The sequence below is a fragment of the Diachasmimorpha longicaudata genome, chromosome 8 (genome assembly GCF_034640455.1).
Source record: "Diachasmimorpha longicaudata isolate KC_UGA_2023 chromosome 8, iyDiaLong2, whole genome shotgun sequence".
Lineage (NCBI taxonomy): Eukaryota > Metazoa > Arthropoda > Insecta > Hymenoptera > Braconidae > Diachasmimorpha > Diachasmimorpha longicaudata.
Window position 1 is genome coordinate 6,241,099 of NC_087232.1, and position 19,110 is coordinate 6,260,208.

At 39.6% G+C, this 19,110-nt stretch overlaps 5 protein-coding genes across 12 annotated transcripts; 2 read left to right on the forward strand and 3 right to left on the reverse strand.

Moving 5' to 3' along the window:
* Window positions 1-187: 187 nt before the first annotated feature.
* On the reverse strand, window positions 188-2,815 carry LOC135165513 (protein arginine N-methyltransferase 9-like). Of its 3 annotated transcripts, none has more exons than XM_064126881.1 (3): window positions 2,520-2,815; window positions 2,299-2,422; window positions 188-2,162 (listed from the first exon to the last, which is right to left on the reverse strand). In XM_064126881.1, exons 1-3 carry the CDS (start codon window positions 2,680-2,682, stop codon window positions 242-244), a joined length of 2,208 nt encoding a protein of 735 aa, XP_063982951.1. In that variant the 5' UTR covers window positions 2,683-2,815; the 3' UTR covers window positions 188-241. The 3 variants fall into 3 exon arrangements, with proteins under 3 accessions (XP_063982951.1, XP_063982952.1, XP_063982953.1); XM_064126882.1 differs by having other exon boundaries at window positions 2,299-2,443; window positions 2,520-2,659; XM_064126883.1 differs by having other exon boundaries at window positions 188-2,230; window positions 2,299-2,443; window positions 2,520-2,659.
* A 270-nt stretch (window positions 2,816-3,085) lies between these two features.
* On the forward strand, window positions 3,086-7,550 carry LOC135165514 (coiled-coil domain-containing protein 6). The gene is made up of 4 exons (XM_064126884.1): window positions 3,086-3,587; window positions 3,866-4,406; window positions 4,687-4,822; window positions 4,900-7,550. The coding sequence occupies exons 1-4, from the start codon at window positions 3,366-3,368 to the stop codon at window positions 5,288-5,290; spliced, it is 1,290 nt and encodes a 429-aa protein (XP_063982954.1). The 5' UTR covers window positions 3,086-3,365; the 3' UTR covers window positions 5,291-7,550.
* Window positions 7,551-7,860: 310 nt separating this feature from the next.
* Window positions 7,861-8,911, reverse strand: LOC135165521 (guided entry of tail-anchored proteins factor 1-like). Of its 2 annotated transcripts, none has more exons than XM_064126898.1 (4): window positions 8,715-8,911; window positions 8,441-8,606; window positions 8,203-8,270; window positions 7,861-8,123 (listed from the first exon to the last, which is right to left on the reverse strand). In XM_064126898.1, the coding sequence occupies exons 1-4, from the start codon at window positions 8,784-8,786 to the stop codon at window positions 7,911-7,913; spliced, it is 519 nt and encodes a 172-aa protein (XP_063982968.1). In that variant the 5' UTR covers window positions 8,787-8,911; the 3' UTR covers window positions 7,861-7,910. The 2 variants fall into 2 exon arrangements, with proteins under 2 accessions (XP_063982968.1, XP_063982969.1); XM_064126899.1 differs by having other exon boundaries at window positions 7,861-8,084; window positions 8,715-8,903.
* Window positions 8,912-9,249: 338 nt separating this feature from the next.
* On the forward strand, window positions 9,250-11,530 carry LOC135165522 (peptidyl-prolyl cis-trans isomerase FKBP1A). Its single transcript, XM_064126900.1, has 5 exons — window positions 9,250-9,355; window positions 9,475-9,524; window positions 10,270-10,317; window positions 10,469-10,655; window positions 10,986-11,530. The coding sequence occupies exons 2-5, from the start codon at window positions 9,488-9,490 to the stop codon at window positions 11,041-11,043; spliced, it is 330 nt and encodes a 109-aa protein (XP_063982970.1). The 5' UTR covers window positions 9,250-9,355; window positions 9,475-9,487; the 3' UTR covers window positions 11,044-11,530.
* A 126-nt stretch (window positions 11,531-11,656) lies between these two features.
* On the reverse strand, window positions 11,657-19,071 carry Stma (stambha A). Of its 5 annotated transcripts, none has more exons than XM_064126875.1 (6): window positions 18,401-19,071; window positions 15,529-15,605; window positions 15,089-15,367; window positions 14,389-14,648; window positions 14,022-14,244; window positions 11,657-13,948 (listed from the first exon to the last, which is right to left on the reverse strand). In XM_064126875.1, exons 1-6 carry the CDS (start codon window positions 18,480-18,482, stop codon window positions 12,410-12,412), a joined length of 2,460 nt encoding a protein of 819 aa, XP_063982945.1. In that variant the 5' UTR covers window positions 18,483-19,071; the 3' UTR covers window positions 11,657-12,409. The 5 variants fall into 5 exon arrangements, with proteins under 5 accessions (XP_063982945.1, XP_063982950.1, XP_063982946.1 ...); XM_064126880.1 differs by lacking the exon at window positions 18,401-19,071 and adding an exon at window positions 16,162-16,221; XM_064126876.1 differs by lacking the exon at window positions 18,401-19,071 and adding an exon at window positions 15,801-16,050.
* Between the last annotated feature and the right edge of the window lie 39 nt (window positions 19,072-19,110).

Here is a 19,110-nt window from a genome sequence, read left to right on the forward strand (position 1 = left end):
ATTGTGATATTATTTTGTGGGGATTTGCTTGATTTTGTTTTCATTTTTCATTTAATTAATTCCGACATCAAAAAAAAAATTATTGACTTCGAACATCTGTCAATACTGATAATTGCTTGTCATTTCGTGCCGAAGAATATCAGGTAATTATTTGTAAGGCACCAGGAAACAGAAAAAATGCCTGATGTTTATAAAAACTATTGAAAAACATTTATTATCAAATCACATGGTAATTCGTTATTCAGAGAACCAGACTCACTCTGGTGAGACCCGTCATCTGCAGTACCTTAAACCTAACATCCTCGCCCCTCTCAATGACCCCCTTCACCTCGTCCTCGAGGATAATCGCGGAATGATTCATGAAAGAATTCTCTCTCCTGGATGCAACGCAATTACCCCCGTCCAGATGAATTGTGTACCAACATACCAAGACATTTGGGAGCACCCCTCGTTGCTGAATCTTTCCAAAGTTGGCAACAGCAGACGTCGTATTCCCCTCATCAATCTGTACAAGTACCCTCTCCTCACTCACCTCCACAGCCTTATAAAGTGCCAGATCAAGATCGAATCGTTGTCTGCATGAGTACTGATTAACGAAATCCCCGATGACATAATTGCTCTTCCCCAGGGACCTTTGTACATTCTTGTCCTCCACGAGTACCATTCTGGGTAAATCCTCCGAATAAATTAATTGACCAATGAGGAAGATCCTCCTGGGCAGTATAAACCCATCAGTCGACAGAGTCAGTTTCAACGCCTGGTAGAGACTCGGTTCACTCCAGTCGTTGATCTCTCCCTGAGTACTAAAATTATGATAAAATACAACATCTAAACTCCTGTCAATCTCCTCACAACTCTCCACAATGCATATCTTCTCCCGGTCTACTCCATTCTGCTCAGCAATCCTCATTATAAGGTCACCAAATTCCTCGGTTTCCGCATAACAATAAACCCTCAGCACCTCCTCATTCCACTTGAGCATCTCCAACCCATAGACTGGAAATGGACCCAAGTCGAGGATATACCTGTACCTCTTGGTTCTATGCAACTGAGCAACACGTGCTATGGAAGACATATAATCGTCGTCATTCAGAAACATCACGGTGTGCTGAGAGATGCGGTAGAAGTCCTTGCACTTCCTCCAGTTCGAGTTGTCATTTTTGTCCTTTGGGAGTTCGTAAGTGCACCGCAGCTGCTCCCGCCACAGCTCAGTTGTGATCTTCAAGTCCTGTCCAATCGAACACTTGACTGGTTTATCGGCGAAAACTGCTAGCTGCCAGCAGGAGTCCTCCTCAGAGGTATCCAGTGTATTCTCCTCGTCAAGGTCCAGCTTGAACCAGACCACAAGTCCGTCAATCCGTCCATCTTTGCGCACCTTCACCCAAGACACGTTCTTCGTGCCGTCGGTGTGGAGTTCTTTTAGTTCAGAGAGATCATTGAAATTCACCTGGAGAATTTCCACGGGGTCCGTCAGGTAGAGTGTCTTGTCTTCCCTGAGACTGATGGCCTCGTAGTTCTTGTTGTCCGCGCAGATGTTAATGCCGGCGAAGTTGAGGGTCAAGTCGGATTTGGCTGCCGGGGTGACATGGGACATGAAGCGAATCTGGGGACTTTCTACAGCCGCTGCGAAAACCGTCGCTCCCATCGGGAGGACTATACCATCGGCTGAGAGCAGGTGCTCGTGGGCGTGGATCAGAGTCGACAGGACGAATTCACCAAAGAGAGCTACGTCGAACGTCTCGGTTACGACGAGCTTCACTTTCTGTGGAATGTCTCGAGGAATTTCAATGGAAGTGGAATGCTGAGGAAGGAGTGTGATATCAGTGCTGTTATTCGTTGAGAAAACTTTATCGGCGATGAAGGACATCTCCGTGGAGAGCTCGCAGGCGTAGACCCGCTCCGACCCCGAGTCTTTTGCGTACAGGGAGAGGAGACCACTTCCTGTTCCGATGTCCAGAACTGTGTTGTACCCTTGGCTGATGCGATTGGAGATCGCTCGCTCGTAGCAGGTGTTACGGTTGCGGTCGTTCAGCATTGGGAAGTGCCATCGGTCTATCAGAAGATTGTACGCGTAGTTGCGGTTCCATTCGGCGGGGAGGAAGTCTGGGGCTGAGGAGAGGGCGCGGTTGAGGTAGGGAAGAGCCTCTCGGGGAGATTCTTTCCTAAAAAATGGAGAACCCATGGAGAGAATTGATTTGTCAATCCTAAAATTCTTGATGAATTGAATTCTCTACAAACAATTAGTCTGATGTATCATCACTGTCATCATGAAGATCACTTCTTTTAAATTATCTGTACCTTATGTAATGTGCAGCACAATTATTCAGCATTCGTGGATTATCAGGAAAGATTTCTAGTGATCTAGTGTAGCACAAGACCATCTTCTCAAAGTCGACTTTTTCTAAATCCATTCCCCACTTGCCTGAAGACCAAATTCATTGAACTATTGATTTAATAAAATTCAGGATCCATTAAATCCAATTAATTATTCGGGATTAAGTAATTTTCTGTTTACGTACACAAGACATCAGTGAACTCCTGCTCAACATCAGCCCTCTTCTCTGGTGCTAGCTCGACGACAGCGGTGTAGTGTGCATAAGCGTGTCCGTAATTCCCTGCTGCCCTTAGCCTTCTCGCCTTCTTCAACGACTTCTCCACGAGATCTTGTATTTCCTTCTGCATCTTTCACTAACCTACGTTAACTAAATAAACGGAAAATAATTACATCAACACTCCTGGGTGTTGATGTTTACCGGTGCAACTAGCTAAGGGGAATCTCCACTGAACGATATTCGCAGGTGATGTAAACAAAACCAAGTGACGCCAAATAGCCGTGAATTTTGCATTAATGCTTTGCAAATGGCTTCTCATATCGTCATATAACCTCTAATAATAGCGCCACAGTTAATTGGAACAACATAAAAAAACAAAAATTTCAATCTTCGCAATTGCATAAACTATATTCGAATTAAAAATACCAAAATACATTTGTTGTACTTTACTGTTCATCCAAATTCTCGCGCCTTAGCTAACTGTCGCGAATTGTAAACGTGATGTTAATTTCCAACGACGAATGCTTCACGCCAAAACAGCTGATCCATTTTGGCGTTGGAGGAGAACCCACAGTTACGACCACATGTTTGTGCCGCAAAGTGTCGCATAATTAACGCAATTGCCGAGCAAGTAATGACTGTAAATTCCAAAAAAATCTCGAACTAAAGTGAAAAAAGTGAAGTTATCGTCCAATTCGTGGAACGGGTCATGTTAGTACCCTCGTGTCACTGAATAACCGGAATAACTTTCTGAAACGCAGACGACATTTCGCCCCTTTTTGCAATTTTTCATTTTCCTTTTTTCGAAATAAAATGGCTGACCGTGACAGTGCATCGGAGAGCGATTCGAGCTCAATTGATGGTGGTCCAATTATGATGCCACCGTCGCCGGTAACACGTGAACAGTTGCAGAAGAGGATTGAGTCCCTTCAGCAGCACAATCGAGTCCTCAAGGTTGAACTTGAGACGTATAAGCTGAGGGTTAAGGCACTGCAGGAGGAGAATCGCTCGCTTCGACAAGCTTCTGTCATTATTGTGAGTTTGATGGAGATGATGATGATGATAAATGATAAGAGGATTTGATGGAGCATTTTTTTCCAGGAATTGAATCACTGATTCGATTAATTTAAAACAATAAAAAAAGTCTTGCTGTTCTTGTTACTTTCGCATGATAATGACTTTGAAATTTCTTTGCAAAATTTTCCACCGCCAATTATTTGTTAAAAAAGCCCTATAACCAAATTAAATTTTTATGTTTAACAAATTCTACATCTCTACAAAATAACAAAGCCCTTGTCAACGTCCTCTTCCAGCAAGCTAAAGCAGAGCAGGAAGAAGAATTCATCAGCAACACTCTCCTGAAGAAAATCCAATCTCTTAAGAAGGAGAAGGAGACCCTGGCTCATCACTACGAGCAGGAGGAGGAATGTTTAACTAACGATTTGTCCCGAAAACTGAATCAGCTCCGCCAGGAGAAATGCAAGCTCGAGCAGACGCTCGAACAGGAGCAGGAGTGCCTCGTAAACAAGTTGATGCGGAAAATCGAGAAATTGGAGGCTGAGACACTCTCCAAACAGAGCAATCTAGAGCAGCTGAGGAGGGAAAAGGTGGAGCTGGAGAACACACTCGAGCAGGAGCAGGAGGCACTCGTCAATAAATTGTGGAAGAGAATGGACAAGTTGGAGGCGGAGAAACGCACTTTGCAGATTAAATTGGATCAACCGGTGTCTGATCCCACGTCACCGAGGGATCTCAACAACGGCGATACTGCGACCAATCTGAGCACCCACATACAGACACTGAGGAGTGAAGTCGCAAGATTGAGACATACACTTCTTATGTCACAACAAGAACGTGAGTTCATGGAGGCTTTTTATTTAATGCACATTCATTGGAGGTTTATCATTAACGAATTATTTTCTTTGTTTGTCAAGTAAAACGTTGTCGTGACGTTTGTTCCTGCAAAAATGTCTTTTGACAATTTTTATTTTTGGAGTTTTATTCAAAATCTTTCTTGTCAAATTTTGAAGGTCTCTTCAAAGTTATTTATTTATTTTTTCTCGTGTCTGTCAAAGCGCCCAGTTATTTTAGGATGTATTCACTCAGCTGGAATGCGAATTATTTGTATTTTTAGATACCGAAAAAATGCAACGGTATGTGAATGAGGAGAAGCATATTCGCGAGGAGAATTTAAGACTCCAGAGAAAATTGCAGCTCGAGGTTGAACGTCGTGAGGCCCTTTGCAGACATCTGTCTGAATCTGAGTCAAGGTAAATTCCTTCAACTTTTCAAAATAATGATGGATTCCCCTGAAGCTTGACTGCTATTTTTTTTCCTTTCTGATCAGCTTGGAAATGGAGGAGGAGCGCCATTACAACGAAATCGTAATGTCCGGTAGCAACATTAGAAATCGCACAGTATCGAGTCCAGTGCCATATAATCCATCCCCAAGCTCATCAAGACCCCTCAGCCCGGGGGTAAATGTCGTTGGCTCAACATCTCGCGACACCTTCACGTCCAATCGATGCTTCGCCTGTGGACAGAGTATGATGATACCGTTCTCCAGCTCACCACCACCGACAGGAGCTCACATAGGGCCGCCGACAGGCAGACGCACTTCAGACAGATTTGTGAAGCCAGCGATTCCTCCGACAATTGTGAGCCCAGGGGGCCCACCACTGGCAGCACCTACAGTGAACACATCTGTTGGATCACCCATGGACATCGCCAAAACATAAATTTACCACTTCATTATTCACTTCCCATTGACATGTAATCGGTAAAGGTACCCCATTATTATTTTTCTCGTTTATTCCTAAGCGTATTCAGTTATGAGGAAAAGCACGGCTCTGTCTCTTGCTCTGGAGTAGGAGGATGAACAAGGAGACAGCAATCAATTTACCCAAATAATTTTGTAACTACTCATTGAAGTACTTGAACGAATAAGGTTCACTAGTGGAGTGGCAAAAGAGTTCACGGGAAACTTGGCAACTGCTCAGATCTTAATGGCAGACAGAAAATTTTTTGTAGAGCTACTCGAGGGCTGATAAAAAGGTCATTACGAAAATTTTTCGTTTTGTTCCTTTGTTATTGCATTTAATTTGACGATTTGGTGAATTATGAAATTATCTTGAACAACAATTTGGTAATATTTGGAATTCTCAAGGGTTTAGAATTTTACTCAATAATTTCCTGAGTGAGAAATTTTAGAGGACAATGTCAAGAGAATTGTTTCCATCTTTCAAAATTTCTTGACCTCTTCTCACCAATCGTTTTTTGAAAACAATTCGAGGATATAAAAATTCAGTTGTCGAGACAGTTCCACAATTAACAGAGTATTTCGTTTACAAATTTCGTTGCATGAATTATTAGAACTCATTTTTGTCCTTCAGAGTAAAACTGAAGTATTCATATGCCCCAAAAACTCACAATCCGTCAGCCGACATTTTCCTCACTCGAAGTTTAACTGATAATATCGTGTCCTTTTTTCAATTAAAAAGTAAAATAAAATTAAAAAAAAAAACAATTTTCAAGAGTAATCCAGTGTCATAATGTCAAAATAATTGAATGTTCGTGTGTGTCGCTTGTACGCTTCCACAGACCTTATAATCTCAATGTAGGAAACTTCAAAATCATTAAAGAATCATATTTTCAACGAAAAAGTCAGAGATAAAGAGCTGAAAAATTAATAAAAATCTCATCCCAGCTATTAATATAAACAAGATGAATCATTCAATCATTAATAAATCAGCACGAAAGTAAGAAAAAAGTCCTAATAATTCAAAAACAATAAACAGTTATTCTCAAGAGTAATGAACATAATTACAAAGTAAAAGATAAATAAAAATAAAGTTTGAATGTTAAGTCTTGTATACCTATATTTTTCTCGTTTATATAAAATCGCCTAATTAATGAAACAAATGTAATACTATGGATTAATAACTGTGTTGAAAGTGGGTATGTTACTGGGTCAATTTAATATTTATCATGAATATTAAAAAATAATTACGTATTGAAGGTATGAGTCACGTGTGACACCGATCTAATATTTAGAAATCAAATAAAAAAAAATCATGTGAATGAGATATAAAATTATAAAGATGTTAGCGAGTGTAAACTGATCTGTAAGCCTCTTGAATTTATCTTTGCTGGTCTTTTTGGAATGATTATCGTGTCCGGACACGATTTTTTCGTGAAAATTGAAATTCCAGACTCGGGGAAGGGAGTGAAAGGGCACTTTTTGTGGAAAATTTATTTCTCCACAAAAAAGTGAGAGCCATTTTTTGATAACCCGATGGATTCGGAAATTTTGAAAAAATAGTATGCACGTGATTCTCCGAAAAATCTTCTTGGATTTGATGACTAATTTGCTTGATGATTTCCCTTTTTTTTACTATGGTTTATTGCATATAGACAGATAATCGAGGCTTACGAATAAAAATTGATAATAATCACTAGAAGCGTGAGGATCATACTCGCGAATTGCATCGTCAACTGCCACAGAAACTTAAATAAATTGTTCTATTGGATATTCGACTGAGTGCATTTAATCCTCTACGATCAGTTGAAATCAGAGTTAGCAGTCTGTGACATTCGTTGATCAATATAACTATTGGCGATTAGTTATTTCATATGCAATTCGTCAAGAGTGAATCTGTATCAAGTAACGAAGCATAAACTAACAACTTGAGGAGGAATAAAGCAGAACATAACGAGAAAAGCTAAAAAAAAATTTCCTCTCGTGATATGCCTAGAATTATCTCGACAACTAGTTCGGCAAGAAAATGTCATAAGAGAATTTTCGTAGAACATGTCATCAGTTACGGAGAAAGTTCTTGCTGATTGCCTCCTAAAAGTGTTCGTTATCGAGGTATAACAACTTTTACGAAAAATGAAATTTCACGAAATCGTTGTCAAACGTTTCCATCACCAAATGAATGAAAAATTGTCACAATTGTACTCTCGGTGCTTTAAAATACAGAAATACTATTCAATCAATCGGTTTTCTCACTCATTTGCTTCAATAAACGGCACGAAATGATTTTCTCAAATTACAGAATAAAGAAAAGTATGAGAAATATTTTTTTTATCCAAAAATATTCAAACATAACATGGTCTTCACATGCTTTAGTACGTTTTCGTAAAAAACAACTATTTGTTAATGATTTTGTTAGTTTTATGCGTGTACCATGATCATTCTTTAGATACTATTATTCGTTTTGCTATTAATCCTGATTTATTACCTTTAGTTTTAATGAAACATCAATAAATATTTGAAAATTGAGGGAAACACGGAGTGAACTGAGTCTTAATTTTTTTCAATGTTTTATTTTTGTGCTTGTGAAGTGTATGAGTTTGTTAAGTGGTTTTGGTAACGAGTGTGGTGATGCTCATCCACATGGCGAGAGATATGGAGTCCTCGTAGGTGCTTGGCCAGCTGAGGATCTTGTCTAGAGGCCAGAGAGCTCCCTTTGGCAGAATCATCACAGGTTCACTTCGATATAACATCATCATTATTACCATAACCAGTCCCTGGAAATTTGAATAATTGGCCCAATAAAGTTCTTCAATCTTTTTTAATAGAGAAAAAGATTGACAACATTATTAAAATTCTACAGTTTGTACTGATCAATTTTTTCAACCCACTTACATTGAAAGCTCGAGCTGAATAAATGAAAAATAGTTGAGCTTTCGCTCTTGCAGACACTCTGGCAGACACTAGAAAGATCAATCCATTTATTAAAAATTAACAATAATTAATGAAATAGGATAATTTTCTTTTCTCGAGTAGTGTTGCAAATAAAAAAACAAAAATTAGCTAGTAATTACCAGTCATTGATAATTATCTATTAAGTCAAACTGACGTACAATTGCAATAATTTGCAAACCTTGATTTTTAAAATTCTCTCTGAGTTTCGTGTGTTGCCTTTGGATTTTCGTATATCTCGCGAATTCATCGACCATCGAAATGCTTGACATCTCCTGTTCCAACCTGATTATTTCCTTTCGAGTATTCTGCTCCTCCCTAGATTCTGCGAAGAACCATCCCACGATCTATCCCAATAATTGAAGGATATTACAACAAAATAACCACGTAATTAATCAGATATCTAATTATTCTCATTTTCTTGGTTAATAAAATACCGGATGACCTGTACTCACGTATTTAATAACAGAAGGAATTACATAAGCAAAAATGCATAGGGAAGTGGAAATGACCAATAGGTTGGTCATCTTAAACTACAAACAATATAAATAAATTTTAATAATTTATAATCGCTGATTACAACTGGCCATAATCAAAACATATTTCGTGAGATCACCGCGATCACTGATTCTTCATGTAAACGGTGCCAGGAGTATAAGGTTGTTTCTAGATTCCAAGTGCGTTATATGACGGTCACATGACGAGAACTTTATTATATCCGCCATAATCTCTTCTTCCTTTATTGCCTATGTCATTGGGGATGCAAAATGAAAGTCATTTCATTGAAAAAAATGTTCCATCTCTGGAAATGTTGGAACCCCTATAAAATACCCATTGGTGAAGGAATAATGAAATTGTCAGGCATTTGCTGACGAAAAATGACAGGCAGTATGACAGTCATCATAAAAATTTCGTCATGTATCCCTCGATTATGGTCACATAACCGTTATATAACTCTTGGCCATTTTCTAACGTAAAATACGTCGCTGAAACATGCATTAGAAACTCCCCTTTACGTCTCTATCGGCGGCCTACAAGGGTTGAAAATCTCTGGAGGAGCCACATTTAGTCAGCGGCATTTCGATCGTGTGTGAAGGTACGTCCGACATTTTTTCAATCTCCTTTCAATAAACAATTGCCTCGAGCACCCTCCGATCTAAGTCCTAGATCGTCAATTGTACCACACGTAACCTGTGAAAACAAACATATTTGCAGATATCGAGCAGTCATGGGCGTGGATGTCGAAGTTATTTCATCCGGGGACGGTAATTATTTGCATACCTCCACTCTTCATTCCTTTTTTCCGGCGTTTGTGCTCGGGTATTTGTGTTTACGAGGGTAAAGACGGAATGACCCCATTGGGGTAATTACAGGACAGCTCTTGGCAGTGTCAAGGACTTGTATTTTCACCATTACCTAGGCAAGACGCCGTTCTTGTTCTTTGTGAAATCAATATGTGTATAAATTATGAGAGTGTTGGACTCGCCAACGAACTCGATAGACGGGATGACCTCGTGGCTATCATGGGCTCGTTTGTCGAACCGCGAGGAAATTTTGTACAGGGAGAAAAAAAATTTCTTTTACCAGGAACTGGTATTTACTGGACAAGAAAATTTTCTTGGCATCAGCTTGTCTTACGGAAATATTTATACATATTTACTAGGGTCAAGCTCAAGCGAATATACATGGCACAAGATTTTCTTCTCAGTGCAGAGATACCCAGTGAACTCCGTCGAAAACTTTATTGCGTATTGAAACTGAGAGATTTTATACATTTAATACTCATTCAATTAAAATATTTTCTGCAGATTTTTTTTTATAAAATCCACAATCAGAGGTCTGCTAGTCTCAATTTTTAATTTATGAAATATTATTCTCGATTATTCAAATATTTTTTCTATTTCACATCTTTCATTAGTTCATTGTACTATTTTGTAGGAATATCTTGTGAATTTATTGCAGAATTTTGAATAATACAAGCTGATGTTTTTTTTGGTTGGGTTTTTCCAGGTCAGACTTTCCCAAAGACCGGACAAACCGTGGTTGTTCATTATACAGGTAAATATCGCTTTTATACTGGTAGATAAATCTTTATTAATATTCAATCTTTTTAATAATTTTCATTAGGATCCAATTTTTTTTTCAACTTCTGCTATTCCGATCTTTTGAGACATGTGTATAAAATCAATCGTGAATGAATTGATCGTAGGTACGCTGACAAATGGAAAGAAATTTGACTCAAGTCGAGACCACGGTGCACCCTTTAAGTTCAAGATTGGCAAGGGTGAAGTTATCAAGGGATGGGATCAGGGAGTTGCTCAGATGTCTGTCGGTCAGCGTGCTCGCTTGACCTGCTCGCCGGATTTCGCATACGGCAGCCGAGGCCACCCTGGCGTATATCCTTTTTCCACTTGTTTGATGAACATTGTAATTAACTTACAGGGAATCATATTAATTCAATTCTGCAGGGGAGTTGTGAATGTAGATCATTCGAAAATTACCATGGATATTAAATTTGAATCTTATTATTTATCGAAAACGAAACTATGACCTGGGTCTTTAAGTAGTTTGGCCCGTAATTGAAAACAAAAAAAATCCTCAGAGTAAATGATAGTTTTTTCAGGAACTTACTTCGTCCGGATGTTTGGATTTTTTTTTGTACTTCATAATTTTATTCTGTCCATCGTTTAATTACTTAAAATATATTATCCTTGACAAAGACACACTATTCCGCCAAACGCAACACTCATCTTCGACGTGGAGCTCCTCAAGGTCCAGCCTTGAACGTTCTTCCATGGGTAAAATGCCAAACTGATCAAAATGGAAGAACTAATTGCCGTGAAAAACAAACATCATAAAGAATTTGCCACCCCTTTTTCTTAAATTAATTCATCCACAATGGCACAATGTACACTTTATTCAATCGCTCAATTGGTCTGGATGGCATTGACGAATCGCTGAATGGAATTGAGAACAACTGAAAGGTCTCCGAGGATAAAACTCCAACACGGAATTGGAACGACCAATACAATTTCATAATAACAATTCATACCAAACTTTGCAATTTTCAATAAAAATATTCAACGATCCGATGCTCCTGCTCTCATAATTCGTTTGAATAGAAATGACTTGGAATTCATCGAGCGATAAATCTGCATTTATAAATATGTATCTATTGTACACCGTGTTACTATCCGATTTGATGATTGTGAAAAAGTTTTTTTTTCTTATTTTATATCGAGCGATTGAATTAAAGAATTATTGAACCATACGCAATTGTGTTTTGATTATTTTTCACCCGAAAAAAAGCCTGTAAATTACCAATAAAATTTCCCAATGTCAATTCTTTTTCGTTTGCTCTTTTCTAGAAGGGGAAAAAAATAAAAATAGTCATTAATAATTTCTCCAATAAACTTTATTACCTCACAATACTTCAGCACAAAAATAAACAACGAATAAATAGCATTATCTGTCGTGTTAAGCGTAATACCTGATCGAATATGAACATAAAGGTATTAATACAAAAATACCTCGGAATTGTGCATAAATTGTAGAATAAAAAAAATTAATACGTTGTCAGGGAATTAGTAAAACGTGGTAAATCGATGGTACGATATTCATTGCGATTTTTTCTCTGGAACTTGTGATGCGGGGAGAAAAAAAAAACCAACAGCCAACGAAATCCATCACCGAAGTATCCTCTGAATTTCTCCTTTCCCCCAAAATTCTCATTATCCTATAAATGCCATCAAAACAAATGTCAAGAGACTTCCAGAGGGATAACTCCCCAGCAAGGATTATCTCTCCACTTCCAAGACGCCTAGATCCCCTTCTCCATAACGCAATCAGCAAAAATGTCGAAAATTATTTTTTTCCCATCAAAACCTAGTATTTACATTCTCGCAGAACAACTGTTCCTGTCTAAAAATCTAAAAACAAATTTCCCAGCCAACAGAGCTCTCCACGAAAAACACCTCCCAACATTGGCCCTCAAAGCCCGTAAATATCGAGACAACTCCAATCAATAAGATAAAAAAAAACCCTCCTCTTCAATGCTCCCCCTGTCATCACGTTTTACTTCTCCAGTGAAATAATTTTATTAAGTTAGAACAAAACAGATCCCTGTGTCAATAATATTGCCCTTTCTCCCTCAATAAACAAATAACTCGGGAAAATGCACCTCATAACTGGGCACATTGACCTTATTCTCCACCTGCACACTCTGCACCGCAACATTCCTCCCCTCCATGGTGAGAGAATTAAAGATATCTGACAATTTGCTCTGGAGCACATCGCCCTTAGGCTGTGTCTTGGAGACTAAATCCTGGAAGGTCGCATTTCTGAAATACTCAGACAGTTGTGCCCTTCTTTCCACCTCAACACCCAGATTATTGTTGCTCTCTGTGAGAATTTTCTTCATACTCTCGAAGGTGAGCTCCTCTACAAGCTTCCGGGAGACCCCGGGTGAGCTGCCTCCACTGTCCAACTCGGTAGTCCCAGCATTGATATCAGCAATGGAGTTCCTTCCAGCGCTGTCGACCCACGAGTGCCTGTGCTGCAGCGATGCGTTGCTGTAGCCAGATCCCTGTTGCAACTTGACGGTGTCCAAGCCAGCGGTCTTCAGGCACTCCGTGACCAGTGCCTGATCCACCAGAACCACCCCAGTTACCCTCTGGAAGTCTCCCACATACTGGGCCCTCAGTTCAGGCAGCAGATGGATCGCCTCCGTCCGTCTGGTCTCCACGATCTTCATGCTGTACTCCAGCAAGCTACCAATATTGCAGACGTGAGCTATCAGCATGAGAAGGCTGATGACGATGGCGTGAAGATTGAACTTGAGGGCACTGCTAATTTGACTGCTGGTTAGTGCCAAGTCCTGGAGGCTCAGGACCAGTCTCAGCTGCTCCAGAACAGTGTCCTCAGAAGCTAGTTCGACGATCAGAAGAGCGAGTGTTGTGTAGATAGCTTCGATATTCTCGACTGTGTTGCTGGGGAACTCCAGGGATTCGTAGAGAGCTAGGTAGATCTCGGGTCCGTGTTTCCTGATGAAAATGACGTCTGGACGAGAGGACTTCTCGATCGCCAGGTCCAGCTCCAAGGGGCTTATCGAGGGCTTCGCGAGCTTGTCGATGTTGTGGTGGCGATCTATCAACGTGTGGAAGATCTTCTGAACCAGGAGACGCATCTCAGCGTCAGCTGCCAGGGACATTCGGAGGAGGGGATCCAAGAAGCTAGGGGGGAATGTCGTGTTTAGGTGGATTGTTTGATATTTCGAGCCAACTTTCAAGAGGGATTTCAAGAGAATACTCTGTAGGAGTACGTCCCCCTTTGCTACTGATACCAGACGGTCTGGCTGGCTGTAGGGGACCTTGCTCATTATGAACATCATGATCTCAATCTTCTGGTAATCGGGGAGGTGATTAGCGAACTCTCCCAGAGCGTTTATCAGGGCCTCCTGGTACAGCTGCTCGTCTGGGCTTGATTGCTGGTTTCGTGTTACTGATATACGCAGGTGCGACAGCAGGGAGTTTATTATTTCCAGGACTGAGGGACCCACACTCTCGCCTGCCGCGATCGATATTATCTTAGAGAGGGTATCGGCGATACTTGTGCGAATTTTTGGAGAGGACTTGGAGTTCTCGTCGAGGTGCGTCATCAGGGCCTCGACTACTGTGTACGAGTATTGGGACTAAAAAAAAGATAGCATTTAGAGTGAATCTATTAATTATTTTTCAAATTTCCTGGGGAGGAAAGCTACTCACTTGGATTGAAAACATAATTATCCTAAATGTGTGAATGGCAAAATAATTGGGAACCCATAATTGATGATTGTCTAAGTGCCTCAGAACGGGTCTGATGACACAGCGAATGTGGCCGAATGATGCACGACCCACTAATTCTCGCATGCAAGTCTCTGCAAACTGGGGCGGGTCAGAGCGCTCTTCAGTTGGACTGTCTGGTGTTGTACCTTCCTTATCAACATATCTGTAGACAATTCGACAATACCAGAAATTTAGACGAATTGTTGACTACTGGATTATCTTGAAAATTCCATAAATAAAAGTAATTTCAAAAAGTAATAGATTTTTTTTTAAATAGTGAAACCAACTTGGATAAAATTAACTTCACCTTGAATTCTGCATATTGTACAACAAAGATGGTACTATTTTATCCATGTGAATAGATTCCCAAATATTCTCCACAAGATCATCGCTCAACGTTTTTCTCACGACACCCTGCAGCCCCTGTATGCCGGCGAGTCGAATCTGCTTGCGTATTGCCAGGTCGTCGTGGTTGGCGTGGCACATTGCAGAGAACTTTGATACAAAGAAATCGTAACGTGTGTGATAAGACGGCGTGTCCTCCTCGATGTTGGCAAATCTAACAAACTGTTGGAAGACAAAAGTTTTTGGAGCTTTCGATTAAATTGTACAGTGACAAACCGTACTAAGAGATCATTAAAAACCGTAGCAAATGGGATGAAGAAGCAAAGTGTTTACGATTAGTATCATCCATTGAAAACTGTTAATTATGTTTTCATCAGTGACATGCTTCTATTCTTGGATTTCAAAATCGTGACGGCCTTTATTTATCATGCTGATGAATCCATTATTGCGTTTTAATGTAGAGACTGAATTTTCCCTTCTGGAAAAATGTTCAGAGAAAAAACTATTAATGCACAAATTTTTGGAAGACTTTTCCGGCATTTCGGAAAGTATCTTTAAAATAAATAAATTTTGAGAAAATAAATAAATATCAGCAAGATGGATGAAGACATCAGCGATTTGGAAATTGGAATGGGGTCTCCCCTCGAATGCCATCAACTCACAGATTGGGTCGCCATTATCTGGAGCTGGGGATCTGTCGACTCCAAGAGTTTCTGTATCATCTTTAAAAAACTCTCAACGAACAAGTTCAACGTTTGCGCGTGGCAGGCCAGCAACAATTGATCCATGGCCTCCATGGCGATGATAACAAAGCCATTTCGGCGCCTATAGATATCCCTGGAAGCACGCTGAAATAAATATTCACCGATTCTATCTAATTTTTCAGGGCTACTCAGCGAGTAGAAGGTCAATTTCTCCATGTTATTTTTGACCAGTCCATCCTGCAACAAACATCATTATTTCATTTAGAATTCTGACATCGTCTCACAGTTTTATATTTGGGCAGTGCACCGCGAGCTAATGTTGATAGTGCTGATAGTATTTTTGTGATCAATGTAGTCTTGTCTGTTAGTTAACCCTATTAATTAACCTCTAAAATTACCTGTGGATTAACGGGAAAAATATTGTCAACCAGTCTCTTGTACCTTGGCCTCAGTGCCGAGCAGCACCAGCAGCAGCCTAGACAATAATATTCAATCGTCATCATCTTGTATTGTAAGAAATAAACAGTATTGTCCAGAGACGATGGCATTGATACTAATACTACCAAATCAATGGCATCAACAATTCGAGATAAGATATTGTATTTGAGGGTGACAATAGCTAATAGTGAAATACATTCCAATAACTGACGGTTGAACAAAAACTCATTACCACACATGTCCACTCGATAGTGACAACCGATAGCGTAAATCCCCACCTACGAGTCTATTTTATCACTTTATAATGAAACCGAATGAGTTTTGAAGTCTTCACCGTGAGTCTTGCTCATCCTGGATTTTTTTTTTCAATTTTGCAGTGGCTATTGCGCAATGACAGGACAATATCGACTGCACCAAGCTGCAGCCAATGCAATTCAAGGCTCGGTGCATCGGACGTGACCTTCACGATCACGGAAATTATGGGGATCGATGGGGGAGGGATTCATTGCGACTTTGGAGGGCTTTTAGACTTTGTGAGGGGGATTTAGGGGGTGATTTGTAGGGAAATACGAGGGAGTGTCGGGTTAACTTACATAACTTGTCCATCCTACTTTTATCGACTGAACATTCGCATTTGGGGAGTGCGGTTTCGCGAAACGCTGGCAGGTGGCGACACCATTCACTCTTTAAGTGAAGACTGTGTCTGACCTTTTTTTTGGCTGGTCTGTTACTACTGAACGCAGAAGAAATATTAATTTTTTATAATTAAGATTTTTTTTTCTTTTTTTATTGTGAACTGGGTTTTTTCGTTCCACCGTTATATTGTTCGGTAACTTTCGCCCCTGGATTCAAAAATAAATAGAAGAGAAAATATTCCCAGAAGTGTAATTTGCATTTCAATATTCAGTACGACTTCACTATCGACTAACGTTTACGTTTCCTCCAAGGTAAAATTTGGATTGGAGGATGAATAATTGGATCGCCTACTCTCCCCTCGACGTATTCCCGCCGCCAATGGTTCTTCGAAAATCGATAGACGTCAAAGTGCAGGAATAGCACGTGTAATGATTCCAGACGCGTCAAGCGGCCATTATTGTAAATGTCCAATTTGTCTCTCCGAAACTATGAATATTGCCTTCAGTTTTGAATCGCTTGAAACCTGAATAATACGTTCACCCCAATTTCCATGAATTTTATTCTAATAATTACAACGAAAGTTACTCTTTATTGAAAATTTCTTGAAATTCCAGAGGAACTATAAATAAATGTTGATAAAATTTTTCAACAATTTTATCTGACGTTGCAACGCTCAGGAACGAATCTATTGCCTCATGCCTCATAACTTTATTATCAACTGTTGTTTATTTTTCCGTGAAGACAAAATCTTAAATGGGGGATGAATAATTGTCTCGCTGATCCTCCCCTCGCCGTAGTCGGAGTCGAAAATAGTTCTTTGAAAATCGATAAGCATCGGGGTATCAGAATAGTTCGTGGAATGGTTCCGGTCACGTGAGCCAGCTATTTTTTTAGAAAATGATCCTTTCCCAAAGTATTATATATTTTACTCTCAATATCCAGTCCAAATAGCTAGTTATAACTACATTCTATGCTCCTAAATATCCAATTGATGTGAAAAACTATAATTTATTTGTCTGAGTTGTTAATAATCCTCGAGTGACACAGTGACAATTACAATTTACATTTTAAATTGAGAATTATTATAAATTAAATTTTTTCTAGTTCCCTCGCAATTGTAATTTGATAAATGTTTATAACAAGTGTACGTGAAATTGTAATATTCATCAAAATAGAATAATAAATGCAAATGAAAGAACAAAATAAAATGGAGGGAAAATAAATGAAAATAAAATGATGAATTAATTCGCTCCATTTTATCACTTCACCCCTCAGGACTTTATTATCCACTGATTTATTTTTCCTCAAGACAAAATTTTAAAAGAGGGATGAATAATTGTCTCACCGAGCCTCTGCTCGACTCCCAGTCACAAATAGTTCTTCGAAAATCGATAAACATCAAAGCATTGGAATAACACGTGTAATAATTCCGGTCACGTAAAACAGTCACTTTTTGTGAATATCGAACCTTTCTTTCCCGAATTATGTATATTCTTTTGAAATAAAATCCCAAAAAATAATAAATAAAGGAATTAAATGGTGTGACGAGTTGAGTAATGAGCTTTAGTCCGTCATAAATAATTCATTCGACGAATAGAAAAATTCGAAGAACGGGATCTCGTGTTTTTACCCGGTCGAAAATTTTGCGGGAAGATAGAAATAACTGATTTCATTGTATCATTAATATTAATGAGACAGCGCACGACAGGGCGAAACAAATGCGCTGGCAATTTTAATATATCGATTTGTCCATTTCATTCACTCCACGACGCAGCAGAGCTTAATCCATGAATTACTGTTGTTAAATAATTGCGTGATTTATTCTGGTGATGTCTAAATAGTTGATGAGTTCTGAAATAACGTTAAATCGCCCTTTTCAAGGGTATCTGCAGCCGTGTAGGTGATTTCCCCGAGTACCTACATATACTTTTCGTGGAATATTATAATTAATTCATTGAAAAAAGACTCAAAACTTGAAAGAGAATATTATAATACTAATAATAATATAAATAGTTTGCAAATTTCGGTAGATGAGTGCATGTGCCTCAAAAAACATTTGACAATTTAGAAATGTGCATTTGTAACAAATAGATCTTTTTATCAAGACCTCCAATTGTTAACTAATCATAATAAAACATTTAGGGGACAATAGGGTGATGGTAGGGACAAAAAATTTTATTAATATTTTAAACTCACATCCAGGATCAGTGCACTTCCTGACAACACTCTCCAGGACCTCCGGCGCCTCGACCTCAAAACAGCACTTGATGAGGGCCATCAGGGAAATCCCCCACGAATCAACCTATATATTAATTCCTCTACTCCACCTTTGGCCCCTGTCCACCACTAAAATCACCCTCTAATCCCCCATATTTCCCGAATGAACTGTCACCGAGTGGTGGGCCAGACTATCGCCACGAGTACTCATGACCCGGACCCTCGCCCGTGCTCCACTAACCCGTATCACACGAGACAACCCCAATGATTTCATCCCCCTTGTGACGTCACTCCCGGCGAAGCGCCTGTGCCAGAGTGATGGGCATTCGCACAGGCGCGTGTGACGTAGAAAATTCGATTTTCTCTAATTTCAGGTGCTCTCACCTGTCGCCCACTATTTTCGGACCAATGGAAGCCGTTCATCAACCTCTTCCACGAGTGTGACCTTGTCTGAATGCGTCCCATCGTCCTTGACATCTTTCACTTTCATTCCGACGTGGAGCGAGTAAAAAACGAAAGAAAGCTTCGGGGTGGCCCTCGAGACGCCATTTTTCTTGTTTACATTTTTATTCTCTTTGTTCTTGACCCGTCGTCCCAGCCACAAATTCCAAGTGGATGATACGTTATGTAAAATAAATTTTACCCGCGCCAAAGAAATTGCGGGTTCCAAATGTGTGATCGTCTCTTCA

Excerpts from the sequence above, each read along its gene's own strand:
- LOC135165513 (XM_064126881.1), bottom strand. The coding sequence starts at position 2,682 with ATGCAGAAGGAAATACAAGATCTCGTGGAGAAGTCGTTGAAGAAGGCG. Across the intron at positions 2,423-2,519 it reads GGAGTTCACTGATGTCTTGT|GCAAGTGGGGAATGGATTTA; the intron begins GTACGTAAACAG and ends TTTGGTCTTCAG. Across the intron at positions 2,163-2,298 it reads TGTGCTGCACATTACATAAG|GAAAGAATCTCCCCGAGAGG; the intron begins GTACAGATAATT and ends TCCATTTTTTAG.
- LOC135165521 (XM_064126898.1), bottom strand. The coding sequence starts at position 8,786 with ATGACCAACCTATTGGTCATTTCCACTTCCCTATGCATTTTTGCTTAT. Across the intron at positions 8,607-8,714 it reads TTCCTTCTGTTATTAAATAC|ATCGTGGGATGGTTCTTCGC; the intron begins GTGAGTACAGGT and ends TTATTGGGATAG. Across the intron at positions 8,124-8,202 it reads ATTCAGCTCGAGCTTTCAAT|ATTGAAGAACTTTATTGGGC; the intron begins GTAAGTGGGTTG and ends CTATTAAAAAAG.
- Stma (XM_064126875.1), bottom strand. The coding sequence starts at position 18,482 with ATGGCCCTCATCAAGTGCTGTTTTGAGGTCGAGGCGCCGGAGGTCCTG. Across the intron at positions 14,649-15,088 it reads AGATAATGGCGACCCAATCT|TTTGTTAGATTTGCCAACAT; the intron begins GTGAGTTGATGG and ends GTCTTCCAACAG. Across the intron at positions 14,245-14,388 it reads TACAATATGCAGAATTCAAG|ATATGTTGATAAGGAAGGTA; the intron begins GTGAAGTTAATT and ends AATTGTCTACAG.
- LOC135165514 (XM_064126884.1), top strand. The coding sequence starts at position 3,366 with ATGGCTGACCGTGACAGTGCATCGGAGAGCGATTCGAGCTCAATTGAT. Across the intron at positions 4,407-4,686 it reads TCTTATGTCACAACAAGAAC|ATACCGAAAAAATGCAACGG; the intron begins GTGAGTTCATGG and ends TTGTATTTTTAG. Across the intron at positions 4,823-4,899 it reads CTGTCTGAATCTGAGTCAAG|CTTGGAAATGGAGGAGGAGC; the intron begins GTAAATTCCTTC and ends CTTTCTGATCAG.
- LOC135165522 (XM_064126900.1), top strand. The coding sequence starts at position 9,488 with ATGGGCGTGGATGTCGAAGTTATTTCATCCGGGGACG. Across the intron at positions 10,318-10,468 it reads CGTGGTTGTTCATTATACAG|GTACGCTGACAAATGGAAAG; the intron begins GTAAATATCGCT and ends AATTGATCGTAG. Across the intron at positions 10,656-10,985 it reads AGCCGAGGCCACCCTGGCGT|TATTCCGCCAAACGCAACAC; the intron begins ATATCCTTTTTC and ends ACAAAGACACAC.